Below are 15,818 nucleotides of genomic sequence, written 5' to 3'. Positions count from 1 at the left end.
CTAGAAAGCTAGTTCGCCTTGATTAGACTAGAAACTTGAATCACACACTCATGTAATATAACCCATTTTGCTACAGTATCATATCCTATGATTCCCTAAGTTTAGCAGCCCAGGAAGGGAGTACAGACAAGAAAACGTTAAGAATAGGCAAGGAATTCCAGCTTCTAAATCTGACTGCCCTCCCTTTCAATACCCATATGACTGGAAAGCACACCCAGCTATTACCCCATTTTTCCCCTTTTTTTCAAACTCATTGAACAAGAATGGACACATCTCTGACTTACCACCCTTATTACTTATTTTATAATTTTATATTTTAAAATTTAGTGGCCCCCTCCCTACCTTTACTTAATGGTTTCTGCATAGATTAATTGAAAGAATAGAGATCAGAAATCAGAAGACTTGGTCCTTGGCCCAGTTCTTTACTTATTAGTTGAGTGCCCTTTTGTAAGTCACTTAATTTTGCTGCATTTCAAAATTCTGATCAATAAAATGGGGTGCTAAGGGAATGACAAGCCATTCTATCCACTTAGCAGAGTAGTTTTAAAGATTACATAATACAAAAAAAAAAAATAGAAAGCATTTTATAACTTTCTTGCCATTTTTTTTTAGCAAGAACTTAAGTACTAAAGGGAAACTAAAATGCTGCAAAAATGTCAACAGTGTTCACCTCCCTCAAGAAGCTATAATTTAGCAGGAGAAACAAAATTAACATACCAGACTTCTGGAGTGAGGACATCACCAAATCCTCTCCCCTAAAAACAGCCATAAAATTACCAAAATCATCAACTTCAGCAAAATGGAAATAGACATAAGACTTACAACAAACTGATAAGCACTTATCCATGAAAAATGTCTTATCTTTACGTAAGAACAGTGGGAATATGTGGTACCCTTGCCTGCTGCTGATCCCATCCTCCCCCTCCCCCCATATCTTCCACTAGGTCAGTGCTGTAGCTCAAATAGGGCAGTAAGACAGGCCACAAATAGCCAGCAGTTTCACTGATGGAGGGGACCAGCTTGATTTGGAGCAGATGACAAAACAATCTATGGCCTGCAACGTTATCAGTAATAGTAGCAATCTCAGAAGTTGAAAGGGTCAGAGGTTCTACTAGCCTGAGGTTTCAATTCTAGCTGGGGCAAACAACAGACTGGCAGACCAGCCAGAAATTTAACAGACCAAGCCAGGTAATAAGGCAGTCATAGAGGCTAGTGATAAGCTCTTTAAATCCCCAGCTAATTGGACATGACTTACATAAAGAAGGCCCAATCTAGTCATACATGCTTGTGGAGATTGTGCCTATGCACAGAGGAGACATGAAATAATCTGGCAGAAGGTAAAAGTTGGGACACACTTGAAAACCACCTGAATTTTGAATATACTCCACAACTCACAAAGAAATCCACTGACAGAAATTGAAAGTTTTACTGGCTGAAGGTACTTGAACAAAACCTCTGAAAGTTGTTGGTTGACCACTAAGTGTGTAAATACAAGGGCAACATGAGAAGGCCAGCCTAAAAGTAAAAACAAGAATTTTTTTTTTTAAATATGAATAGAGAAGCCGCTGGCTGAACCCCAGAGATGGCAAATTTCAGAGATTTTTTCCAAAAAGTTACCTGAACAAACAAAACAACAACATAAGAGCAACAATAAAATTCAAGGGGAAAAAATTAGAATCCATTCGTTGGCACAATACATTAACTAACTAAAATGTCCAGTGTCAACCCAAAATCAAAAGATGTAAAAAGGCAAATAAGTGCCAACCATACTCAGGCCAAAAAGCACTCAACAGAAACTTTCTTTGAGCGTCCCCCCAATATGTGATTTAGTAAACAAAGACTTCCAAGAAGTCATTATAAACACATTCAGAAAAGAAGCATGTTTAAGGGATTAAAGGAAAATATGATGCCAATAACTCACAAAAATCCTCAACAGGAGATAACAATTATCTAAGAGCACCAAACAGAAATTCTGGAGTTGAAAAATAAAATAACTAAAGTAAAAAATTCACTAATGGGGTGCAATAGATGATTGAAATTGCATAAGAATGAGTGAATTTGAAAATAGACCAATAGAAATTATTCAATATGAAGAGTATATAGAAAAAAAAGATTGAATAAAAATTATCAGTGCCTCAGATACTGGTGGAACAACATTAAGCTCAGAAGCATATGTGCAATGTAAGTCCCAGAAAAAGTGGAATGAGGGAAAGGGACTGAAGAATGGCAAAAAATACAGCCAACTTTCATGAAAAACATTAATCTGAAGATCTAAGTAGCTCAAAGAACCATAAGGTACGAAAAATGGTAAGAGATCCACACCTAGCCTTCCTATAGTCAAACTGTCAAAAGCCAAAGATAAAGAGAAAATCCTGAGAACAGCAAGAGATAAACTTATTACATATATGGAGATAAAAATATGACTAGTGGGTGCACGGGTAGTTTAGTGATTAGAATGCCAGCCTTCCATGTGGGAGACCTGGGTTCAATTCCCGGACCATGCACACACACACATACACACACGCACATATACACACACACACACACAAAATATGACTAGTGGCTGATTTCTCAAAAAGAAGGAGGCCAATGTGGGTAGAATGATATATTCAAAGTGCTGAAAGAAAAAACTGTGTACCAATAAATCCCACATATAGCAAAACTATCCTTCAAAAATGAATGTAAAATAAAGACATTCACAGAGGTGGTAAATTGAATTAGGTATCCCAGTTTAGACATGTTCTTTATCTTAACGAGTTCTTCTGGGTATGACTTCTTGATGATGCTATTTTTAGTTAAGTTCCCAACTGAACGTGAATGGTTTTAATCTGGATTAATGAAGGCCATATAAAGAACCATAAATTGGCAGACCATGGAAAACTGTTGGAACAAAATAAAGAAGTGGACATTGCAACGTGATGGGAAAGCCAAGGAACCCTAAGGATTGCCTGCAGCCAACACTAAAATGCTACAGTCTTCAGGTGGAAAGCAAGCCTTATCTCTATCTTATGTTGTACTTCTTGCCTCTGAAACCACGAAATAATAAATTCCTGTTGTTAAGTCAAAACCAGTTTGTGATAGTTGGATAGCAGCTCAGGCAAACTAAGACAACAGATAAAGTCTGATAGATTTTGTAACTACAGATCTATTTCACAAGAAATATTAAAAGTCCTTAGTCTTACACTAGACTGTAAACTCAAATGCACTGAAAGAAAAAAAACACTGAAAATGGAAAATATGTGGGTAAATATTTAAAAATCTCTATACATATGTTCTTTTCTCTGTTCTTATAATTTCTTTAAAAGATGTGAGAATATATAAAGCAATAATTATAACTCCATTTTTGGGTTAATAGCATAAATTGATGTAAGATAAAAGACAGTAACAATGCAAAGGAGTGAAAGGTAAATAAAGTTTAAAGGCAAATTTTATTAGAATAAAATTTCTGTATTTACTAGAATTGTTAGTGTTAATCAGAAGAAAACTATAAAAACTTAACTATACATATTTAATCCTACAGCAACACTAAGAAAATAACTATAACTATATATAACTATATAACCATATATATATGTGTGTGTGTGTGTGTGTGTGTGTGTGTGTGTATGTATGTATGTCACAAAATCAACAGAGAAAATACAGGTACACTAAAAGTATTTATCTGGTACATAAAAATATGTATAAACCAAAGGAATAAAAAAAAGATATGAGACTTGTAAAAAACAAAATGCAGACATAAATCCAACTATATTAGTCATCAGTAGCTATACTAAATGTGAAACCCAATTGAAAGGCCAACACTGGTAGACTAGATAAACAAAAAATTAAGATTCAGCTATATTCTGAATACAGGAAACAAAACAAGTTGAAAATAAAAGGATGGAAAAAGATATTCCATGGAAACAAGAATCATAATATAGCTGGAATGGCTACATTAATATGACAAAATAAACTTTAAAAGAAGAAATATTTTTACTTAAGATAAGGATGGACATTTTTAATAATGAGAAGAGAATAATATTTAGAAATGCATAATGATTACAAGTACTTATACACTTTTAGAGTTCCAAATGACATAAAGCAAAACCAATAGAATTGAAAGGAGAAAGATAATTTAACAATAGCAGCTGGAGATTTCAATACCCCACTCATATTAATTAGTAAAAATACTGGAAAGAAATTAGTGAGAATACAGAAGATCTGAACAACACTAGCAGCCAACTTGATGAAACTGGAACTTTTAAAAAAAATTTTTTTTTATGTTTTTACATGGGCAGGCACCAGGAATCGAACCCGGGTCCTCTGGCATGGCAGGCGAGCATTCTTGCCTGCTGAGCCACAGTGGCCTGCCCCTGGCATTTATTTTAATACTACATCAAACAACGGCAGAATATACATTCTCTGCAAGTACACACGGTACTTCCTCCAGGGTAGATCATATTGTAGACCATAAAACAAGTCTCAATCAATTTAAAAGGACTTAAATCATATGTTTTCTGTTTGCTCTCTACTCACAACAGAATTAAATTAGAAATCAACAATAAAACATACGGAAAATCCCCCAATATTTGGAAATTAAATAACATTAAATAGCTTTAAATGCTTATAATAGAGAAAAAGAAGACATCTCAGATTATAAAACCTAAGCTGCAACCTTAAGAAACTAGAAAAAAGAAGAGCAAACTAAGCCCAAAGCAAGACAAAGTAATAAAATTGTAAAGATTATAGTGGAAATCAATGAGATAGAAAAAAAGAAAAACAAGAGAGACAACTAGTAAAACCAATATCTGGTTTTTTTTTTACCAGATCAACCACATTGACTAACCTTTAACTAGCCTGCCTAATAAAAAAGGAGAGAAGAAACTTTAGCAAAATCAGGAATAAAAGAAGGATTACTGACTTTAAAGAAATTTAAAGTATTATAGGGAATATTATGGACAAGGTCATCCTAACAAATTAGATAACTTGGATGAAATGGAAAAATTCCTAAAAATACACAAATTACCAAAATGAATCCAAGAAGATATAAAAAATCAGAATATATCTATAACAAGTAAAGAAATCAAATTAGGGCGGGCCGCGGTGGCTCAGCGGGCAAAGTGCTTGCCTGCTATGCCGGAGGACCTCGGTTCGATTCCCGGCCCCAGCCCATGTAACAAAAAACGGAAAAACAAAATACAATAAAACAAGAAAATGTTTAAAAATGTTTCCCTTTCTTCCTTCCTTCTATCCTTCCTTCCTTCTCTCTGTCTTTCCTTTAAAAAAAAAAAAAAAAAGAAATCAGATTAGTAATTAAAAGGTTTCCCTTAAAGGAAAGCCCAGGCCCAGATGGCTTCACTGATGACTTCTACCAAATAAAGAAAAAAACACCAACACTTCACAAATTTTTTCAGAAAATGTAGAAGGAAATAATACTTTTCAACTCATTCTATGGGTTACACTGATACCAAAACCAGATTAAGGTATCACAAGAAAAGAGAATTATAGATCATTATCCTTCATGAAATAGGCATAAAATCCTTAAAATAACGTTAACAAACTGAATCTAATGGCATATAAGAAAGGATTATACAATGCAACCAAGTGGAATTTATCCTATGCGTGCAAGGTTGGTTTAAAATCCAAAATGAATGCATGTTCTATGCCATAGTAATAGTATAAAGGACTATTAACTACATGATCACAAAATGCAGAAAAAACATTTGACAAAATCCAGTATCCATTTATGAAAATATCTACGGCTAACATCATACTTGATGGTGAGAGAGTAAATGTTTTCCCCCTATGAATGTGGGAACATAGCAACATTTCTCCTTAAGACAGCTCCTTGTCATCCATATAATTGTGAGCCAATTCCTTAAAATAGTTCTCATGTCTGTATCTATGTAATATATCCTATTGGTTCTGTTTCTCTGGAGACCCTTATGATACAGATCCGTGCCTCACACTATATGCATAAATTAACAAAATATCTTGTAATCCTAAATGTAAAAGCTAAAACCCTATAACTTCTGCAGAAAAACTTATGGTAATATCTTCATAGCCTTGGGTTAGACAAAACATACTTCGATGCAACATCAAAATATAATATAATGTAATATAATATAATAATCAACTGTGGATTGATTGTACATCCACTTTGGAAAACAGTTGGGCAATCTTCTCAACAGCTAAACATAAACTTAATATATAGCCCAGCAAGTCCACTCTTAAAAATCTACTCAAGGGGCAGGCCCCAGTGGTTCCACAGGCAGAGTTCTGGCCTACCATGCCCAAGACCCGGGTTCGATTCCCGGTGCCCATGAAAAAGAAAAAAAACTATTTGTTCTAGTTTTCTAGCTGCTGGAATGCAATATACCAGAAATGGAATGGCTTTTAACAAGGGGAATTTAATGTGTTGCTAGTTTACAGCTCTAAGGCCTAGAAAATGTCCCAATTAAAACAAGTCCATAGAAATGTCCAATCAAAGGCATCTGGGGAAAGATACCTTGGTTCAAGAAGGCTGATGAAGTTCAAGGTTTCTCTCCCATCTGGAAAGGCACATGGTGAACACAGTCACAGTTTCTCTCTTGGCTGGAAGGACACATGGCAAGCGAGGCATCATCTGCTACTTTCTCTCCTGGCTTCCTGTTTCATGAAGCTCCCCAGGAGGCATTTTCCTTCTTCATCTCTAAGGGTCGCTGGCTCGTGGACTCTCTGCTTCGTGGTGCTACAGCATTCTCTGCTCTCTCTGAATCTCTTATTCCCCTTTTATAGGACTCCAATAAACCAATCAAGACCTACCCAAATGGGTGGAGACATGTCATCACCTAATCCCGTTTAACAGCTACTCTTGACTATGTCACATCATCCAGGGAGATGATCTGATTACAGCTTCAAACATACAGTAGTGAATAGGGATTATATTACCTTTATGAAATGGGATTTATATCAAAACATGGCTTTTCTTAGGGGGCATACTTCCTTTCAAACCAGCACACTACTCAAGAGGATTGAAAACTTAAGTCTATAGAAAAACTATACATTCATTGTATTTGAATGCCCAAAACAAAATTATTCATAATAAGCCCAAGCTGGGACTAAAACAAATGTCTATTCACGGGTGAGTGAATAAATACAATGTGGTACGTCCATAAAATAGAATCTATTCAGCAGTATAAAAAGGGACAGCTAGTGATAGATGCTACAAATTGATAATTCTCAAAAACGTCATGGTAAGTGAAAGAAGCAAGACACAGTATACTGCCTATTGTATGACTTCATTTATATGAAATGTCCAGAAAGAACAATCTTGTAGAGACTGAAAGCAGATTAGTGGTTGCCTTGGGCTGGGGATGAAAGCAAGGATTAACCGCCAGTGGTATGCGGGAGTTTTCTGGGGTATTGGAGATGTTATAAAATGGATTTGTGATGATGACTGCACAACCCTAAATGCTTCCTAAATACCACTAAATTTTATACTTGCAATGACGAATTCTATGCTATGTAAGCTATACCTAATAAAACTATTTTTAAAAAACTCAAAAAATAATCCTATGCGATAGTGAGTATAAGAAAAAGGGAAAAAAAAAAACACAGTGATTATAAGCCAGACTACACAAATGCTTTCAGATATAGACTAAGAGTCACAGGATTTCAAGACAGAAAGATAGAAGCAGAGCAGAAGTCAACCAAGAAAGCTGCACAGCCTTAACTAAGTCCTAAAGACAGGTCAGATTTGCATTTAAAAAGGAAGAAAGTGGCGGGGTGCGAGGGTAGTTCAGTGGTAGAATTCTCGCCTGCCATGCGGGAGACCCGGGTTCGATTTCCGGTCCATGCAGTTCCCCCAAAAAATAAACAAGCAAACAAACAAACAAAAAACCAACCAAAACAAAAACTCAATAAGTGGTGCTGCACTAACGGGATACTCATATGGAAAAAGAATGAAATGTGACCCCACCATACAGCATACAAAAAAAAAGGAAGAAAGTGGGTGATGTGATGGTGGCTCAGTGGCAGAGTTCTCACCTGCCACGCCAGAGACCCGGGTTCAATTCCAGGGTCTGCTCATACCCAAAAAAAAATTAAATAAAAGGAAGGATGAGAGAGCATCACAGAAAAGAAAATAGCACAAGAAAGTGTGAGGGAATAATGAGGGATACACAAATTGATGTAACAGGATCAGTTTACAGAAATGTAAGAAACAGGGCAGAAAAGAGACAGATTATAACAGGGCCAGAAAGAATGTTTCTTCATTGTTTGCATGGACATGAACCCAGGAGGTCAAGGTTTGTCTTGTTTGAAAGAATGAACATGGTAAATAAAAATGACTGCGAAGTCATTATACTCTGTATAAGTAGCAGAAAATATTCAGTGACTTGATAGTTAGATATAAAACTTGTGGACTGATGTCTAAAATCAAACTGCAAGACATCATGAATTCCTGTGGAGATAAAAAATGCACTTAACACATTCCTAAATAATTAATTTTATTGTTATTTCTCATCACAAAACCAACCAAACTAATGAATACCACATTTTTAATGAGCTTACTGCACAATTATTTAACAGAAATCTTCAAGAAATCTATTCACATATCATTGAATCATGTACAGCTTGGTTTATAAAAAGAGTAGATTCTTTTCAGTTCAGCTAAATTGCTCTGATTGCTGAACCACAAGTCAACTCTAAGCCACTCAACTTTTCAATTTTGAACAATTACTTTTCTGGCAATCAAGGGCAAGCTGAGACGAAAGTTTTGCTCAGACAGGATTTAATTATTTAAGTCCCCATTCCATCCTATTATTCAAGACTGTCCAATGCCTTAACAAAAAGTCAATCTCAGGATAAATATGTATGTGAAATAACACTGAGTCAAGTAACACTCTTTCTTCCATAATGTTTGGTTTTACACTCTCATCTTCTACCAAAGAATGAACCTACTAAGCCTGTTCTTTTCATTTGTACGTATTGTGTTTTCTAGTAGTCATATAGATTTCATATTAGCATTTTCTTGAATAAAACAATATCTAATGTTCTAAGTGTATTGTTTGTTTTCTTAAAAATATTTTGAAAAAAAAAAACATTATCTAAGACCCAGGATGTTTTTCATTGTATTAATTCCAATTTTAGAGTATAGCTACTTCCAACAATTCTAAAGCAATAGTTGAAAGTAATACTTCAGAAAAGAAATGTGTACATATCTATGCCATGCCGTTAGGGGTTACAAATCTCTCTAATTATGAAAATGTAGGAAACCCTGCTACAGAGAATAGCAAATTAGAGCCAGCCATATTGCACTGAGGAGTTAGCTGGCAACTGCCCTTAACTCCCCCCAGAGCTGTACTGCAATTTTGGGAAAACACCCCACCTCATGGACTCTTCTTATTTTTCTCACCTACAAATGGAAGGAATGAACTCTGGAATACTGTGATAAGATGAGTCAAAGTAAATTACATTTCAGCCATGCATATTAAATATTACTTTACATTGCAACTAATATTCAAGTGTTTACTTTTTGCTGGTGTTGGGAAGTTTAAAACATGTAATCTCTACATATGTAGCTTATGTATTTCTCTTTAAGTATTTGAACATTTTTGAATTAATAGTCATCATTTTTGATTGATTAAGGAAATGAGAAAGTCAGGCCAAAAGTAACAACTCCAAGTTGACCCTTAACTCCTTCCTCAACTGCTAAGTATATTTCGAGATTATTCAAATACAAATATTTCATCTAATCAGTAAAAACAGAACCACTTTCTAAACAGTTTCTTAAGCAAGGAAGTAACAAATTTAAATCCTGTAACTACTGTTTCTTCCTTTTAACTGCTGTTCCACAGAACTAACTATTGGAGAAAAACACTGCAGGACAATATGTGAAAATCTATACTGGATATAAAATTATTGTAGGCTCACAAGCATGGATTAATGACCAAATGAAAGCAGAAATGTACTAAAAAGTCATTTAGCCAAATTCTGCACCAAGTTATTTAGGTGTAATTTACCCTGAAGTTTATTGGATTTGTGATTTCATCTCAATGTACCTCTAAAGAACAAATTGCCAATCTGGTATTTTTCTCTTAGAATAATGTATGACATAATTCACTCTAGCAAGCCAAACAGTTAATTTGTAATTCCAGGGATAGCTTATTCATGCTACATTTTAATGATCATATAGCTCTATCCCAAACTTAATCTGTTACCAGGTTAAATCACTCCAAATTCTCTCTTCCACAATTTGCAAGAGTAATTGCTGCTTCAGTTTCAATCATGGAACAGTAAATCTGCATTTACTTTTAGGCAGCTGGTTTATAAGTCCCTGGATATGCATAATTTCTGATTGAAGTTCATTTTGATGTTATATCAACAATGGCTTATCAATACCATCAACTCCAAACAATTAAAAAATTTATTTCACATTTCATGAGTACCTTTTTCAAGTAATTTGCCTTTGTAGACACAAAGGTTTTCCCCACCACAGTGCTGTTGATAAACTTTTATTTCATCCCGGAAGTCTGAGCCATCATGAGATAGGTGCACACTTTTCCCTAAATAGATCATTGTAATAGCTGCATTACTATGCAGTGATGTTTTACGCATCCTTCTTGAATCCTAGAATTAAAAAAAGGAAGGTAATTAGCTAATTACCTTCTGATCAGAGTTCTTATTTTCGCATGACATTGCAATATGAAGAGAATGCTGTTCTTATGTATCTAGCAACAAAACCTTTAGAAACTGTCAGTCTACAGCACATAAAAAAGTCAAGTCCATTACAAAATAAATCCCCCTAAATAAACAACAACAACACATCCATTTTGACTTTATATTTCTAAAGTAAATGCTAGACTTTGGCCAAAGTTTGGCACTTTTTTATTTTGCGCACATGTGCTTATATTTTCACACACAGCAAAAACATCAGTGAATCTAAGAAGAAACTACTCTTGAATTTCTTTTAGCTTTTTCTCAAATAAAAATTCAAATCAAATGGAATAAATAAATATTGGTGATATCATTTCTAGTTCTAGTTTGAACTGACATTGATTATGATTTCACAATAGTTTTTGTAATTGACAGTTTTTATCTTTAGAGTTGGGCACTGACAATAAATCCCTCCCTGGGCTTATTTCATGTGAGAAAGAGATCCACATATCTTTGCGAGGATGAGGCAGGTGTAAAACATGTGTGTGTCTAAGACTGTTCAGTTTCACAGGAGGCATTCAGTTCAATGAAAAGTAAATATTAATCTTATTTTTAATATCAAAACATTATACCCAACAAAGCCTACTTGATTCTATAGCACTGCCAAAATTACATTATTTATAAAATATACAATAAATTTCTGTTCCAGAGATTAAAATAAAAATCCTATGCATTCCCTCCTAGTTTATATTTTTATGTTTTCATAATAGTGGATGGATATAATGTTCACCTACCCTCTCAGAGGAAGATGAAGAAGCCGGAAAAGGAAAAGGAGAAAGCAGAGAAATAAGAATGGCTGAGAGGGTTGAGAAAATTTGAGAGGACCTAATAAGAATATTTTAGGACACTAGACTCGTGTATTGGACAGGCATTATACTCTACTTCACTTTTCTAAAAACCAATTTTTAGCTGGGTGAAAAATGTGGAGAGGCCAACTTTTAGTGGATCCAAGGCACTTATTTGTATTTGACATTCACTGAATCGAGGATGTATGAGAAGCATGCAGTTTTTTTTAAATAACAAAGCTGCAACAAAAATTTCTAAAGGAGTATCTTAAGTGTTTGATTCTTTAAGCCCATCCTCTTACACGTCAGAGGAGATTTTTGCATTCAATTCTGTTTCTCTGCAGGAAACAACTGAAGAAATAAATGAAAAAAATGAAATTCTGCAAAAGATTGGAATGTGTCAATGGCAGGGTGGGGGTGGGGTGGGGTGGGGATGGGTAGGAATCCCAAGGTTTAAAATTTAAGCAAATTGTCCTTCCTGTGAAATTGCAGCGCTTCTAAATAGAGAAATAATCAACAGAAATACTTCAGGAACATCAGGAGTCAAGGATTAAATCAACAAACTGGTCATTCTTTGCAGATTTGATACATCTCCCCGAATCACAGTTGAAAGCAAAGGAATGATGGCAAGCTTGGCTCCTTGTTGCAAAATCATAATCCCGTATTCCCTCTCCTCTGGGCATCTTTGGAGCTGTGACACGCATATGTGCCACCCAATAGGCAATCAGCAGACCTAAGGCAAATTCAGCTCCAAGCTTCCACTAGAACCGCTGATGATGTTACTGATTAAGTAAAAGCACTTGTCTTTTGTTAAGCAATGCTTTCTAAAGCAGACTGCATTTAGAGGTCACCATGTGAGCTTCTGGGAGATAATCACTATATAAATACAATGTCACATGGGATTAGAGTTGGGGAAAGGCCTGCTTCATATATACAACATGAGAAACTGGAAGAAGAAACTTTACAAAATAAAATAAAGAAAATGACAGCCCTTCATTCATTTCATTTTTTCCTATTCATTTTCTTCTGCTAAAGAATATTTCTGATAATATCTCTTTTCTTCTGTTTATAGTTACTCCATTCTCTGTTTTAAAACATTCCCGAATTATTGCCACCAGGTAACCATTTCTGGATTTTAACCGGACACCCCTGTGACAGCTGGTGATTAAACACATGCTCTAGGAAACAAACAATTGTTTCTTTCAGCTGACTAAATTGACTCTATACTTACTATCTTCCAAGGTTATAAAAGGACCTAGCCTGATGAAACTTTAACAAGGTTTCATAGCACTTTCTGCTGCCCTCAAGCAAGTATTAAAAACTTCCATGGAAATTCATTCCATTTCAAGAACAGAAGCTATACTGTTTGCCCCCTGAACTACAGGAGATCTCTCTTACTTCCTGTACCAATTGGTTATGACTTCTTACACATTTCTTTTCAGACTTCTCAGGTAAGTATTGTCCAAGCTGACAATAATAGCAAGCCCATTAAGCGGTAAATCAGTCAATCATCAAATATTTGCAAATTTCACATTCAAATGATAGTAAGTTTTCACTGGATCTCTTTTACGTTTGACCAGAACTCTGTGTGTGTGTCTGTGTGTGTGTGTGTGTGTGTGTGTGTGTGCGCGCACGCGTGCGCATGTGTGGTAGACTTAGAGGATGGACCACATGCCAAAAGTGCTTACTCGTAGAGTTGGGCTCCACCCACTCAGCCAAGCCCAGTTGAACTCTGAACATTATAAAATCTTATGGGACTCAGAGAGAGTGAAAAGGGGATTAATAATTATCCTGAGGGAAAAAGGCATAAGTTGCGACTGTTTCAGCAAAACTAGGATATATGGTATCCCAACCTCCAGTCTGATGTCCCTTAAAATCTCCCTTTCCTCCTTGACATCCAAGTGATTCTGGTTACTAAATAGATAAGATGACCCTCCTGCTTAAAATCCTCCAGTGACTCCCAATATCCTTGGGATAATGTCTAACATACCTCAGACCATACATAAAAGTCTCACATTATCTAACCCCTACTTGTCTCTGAAATATTGCAATTTCCAGTATTACACTTACAAGTCTAGCAACTGAACTAATTGTAGAGGCTCAAATGCTACAACCTATTTCTAATCTCTAGGCTTCAATAACAGCTTAAGGAGCTACTGATATTGAAGCTATTTCTTTGTCTTCCTCTCTGTGGGTAGATACGGATGGTGGCTTATTGTTCTCCATGCTCCTTCTGTTTTACATGGTGCTGGCACCTAGAAGAACCCAATAAACATTGATCTGACTCAACATTGACATGGAACAATGAGGCATTCCACATGCAGTCCCTTGCTGTCAGCCTCAACCTAAATCACAAGTATCCCTCTTTCATAGGAACCAGAACATGAACTCTAATTCACAGTGTCCTATTAAACCAAACACTACCCTTGATAATTAAACCTGGATAAAAGTTGAGACAGAAGCCTGACAGTAAAAATCTACAGGAGGTACAGGGGCAGTTCCCATGGTGATGCTGGCAGCTTTAAGGAGAGAAATTTCTGACACAAGTCAAAAGAAGAAAGCTATAGTGTTGAAGTCCTGAAGTTTCCAGAATTGGTTGGTTGCAATGGTAACCTCTTCTCAGTACACTTGCTTGATCTTTTCCTCTGTCTAGTCTTTCTCTTCTACTTTGCCTTGTTCTCTTTCCTCCTCCTTTCTTTGCTTTTACTATGCTTCCTCTTTTCACTTTCCTCTTGCCTACTTTTCTTAATACTACATGATACATACCTCATGCTTATTCCTGACATGCCCAGGAATGCCTCAATCCTTCTGGAAGTATGAGAGCTCCAGATTTTGAGGATCCTAAATTGATCCATAAACCCTCCCTTCCTCATCTACCTCAACAAAATGAAATCAGTAGATTCATTAAGAACTAGAAATTATCCAGTTGGATTTTGCTTTGGGTGAGATAACCCAAAGCCAAATGCCAAGCAAGGTTGTGCAAAGTGAAGAGATGACTTTTTGGTGAGATGACCTTCTTTACAGAGCAGTCTGTCCTTGAACTCCAACCCCTGTAGTAACACCCAGAAGCATCCTTGGTTCTTTCTTTCCTTCAAGGATCTGTTCTATCTACAACACCAGCTGCTAAAATTTTTGACTGTTGGATAGGGCTTTTGTTTATCAAGCCCTAGTTATTGTATAGTTAGCAAACTATATACATTTTAAAATCCTAATTTTAGGCAAAAACATTATTTAAAGGAAAGTTGTGTTTGAAATAAATCAAGCCTACTATAAGATATGACAAATTACCACATATTAGAACCATGCTGATGTTTTCTTCCTCAAAATTATATCCATTGTGATAAAAAAGAACAGTAGTAAAATGTCACATTAAGGTGTTAACTGGAACAGGAATTGGAAGATGACTTTTAAAATTAAATCAAAAGAAATGTGCAATTTCTCTAGCAAAGCTAACATTTATGAGGCTTTACTTGTTGTTGGAGAAAAGAGATCTTAGATCTGAAAAGCATAATTGATTTCCATGATATTTCCCTAAGCTAAAAAGTATAATTAAGGGTTTAATTGTTCACATGGATAATAAAACTCAGTAATTATTTATAAACATAGTACTAATAAACACTTAATTAAACAAATGGTAAATAACATCTCATGCTTGCCCTCAACAAGCTTCATAACCTGGGAATAAAAGTAGGGAATAATAGGGTGCACGGGTGGTTCAGTTGTAGAATGCTTGCCTTCCATGCAGGAGACCGGGGTTCAATTCCCAGACCATGCACCAAAAAAAAAACAAAGTAAGGAATAATAGAAGTACATGAATATCTATACTAATTATAATATAGAAAGGGACATAAGAGAAATTACAAAGTCCTCTCAAAGAGAGGAAAAGATTGACTCCTAGTTTTATGTTTAGAGAAACACTGTGGAACATGAGGCCTTTGAGGGGCTGGGAAGAGTAGGTATGATTACACATCCATTCTTCTTATTTCTCAGATACTCACAGGCAATTCAAGGACAAAAAGAACATTTGCTTTCCTTATAGAAATATAGGTTAGATGCCTCCGTGTTAAAAAGACATCTGACCAACTATAATTCAAAGATTTGAGAGAAAATCCTCTTAAATGAATTTCATATAATTTGGATGCTGTGGGGGTTATAAATGCATGTTCTACAGTGTCAATTCTCCTGTGTTTGTCTACTAAGCTTAACACCAATTAGTTATATGATCTTTGGCAAGCTCTTTAATCTTTTTGCCTCTGTTTCCTTAGTTCTGAAAAAGGGAAACTATAATATCTCCTTCCAGGGTTTGCTGTGTGTATTAAATGAGAAAATGCATGTAAAACACTGAGCAAATCTCCC

At 35.6% G+C, this 15,818-nt stretch overlaps 1 protein-coding gene across 3 annotated transcripts in view; it reads right to left on the bottom strand.

Moving 5' to 3' along the window:
• Nucleotides 1-15,818, bottom strand: part of ERICH3 (glutamate rich 3) — a 113,371-nt gene that overhangs the window by 47,592 nt on the left and 49,961 nt on the right. For all 3 annotated transcript variants that reach the window (XM_077120611.1, XM_077120613.1, XM_077120612.1), the window contains exon 8: nucleotides 10,410-10,590. In XM_077120611.1, the coding sequence (XP_076976726.1) occupies nucleotides 10,410-10,590 (181 nt within the window). The remainder of the gene's footprint in view (nucleotides 1-10,409; nucleotides 10,591-15,818) is intronic.

Source organism: Tamandua tetradactyla, chromosome 11, assembly GCF_023851605.1.
Source record: "Tamandua tetradactyla isolate mTamTet1 chromosome 11, mTamTet1.pri, whole genome shotgun sequence".
NCBI lineage: Eukaryota > Metazoa > Chordata > Mammalia > Pilosa > Myrmecophagidae > Tamandua > Tamandua tetradactyla.
Note: the sequence above shows the minus strand (reverse complement) of the source record. Positions and strands in the feature narration are given on the sequence as shown.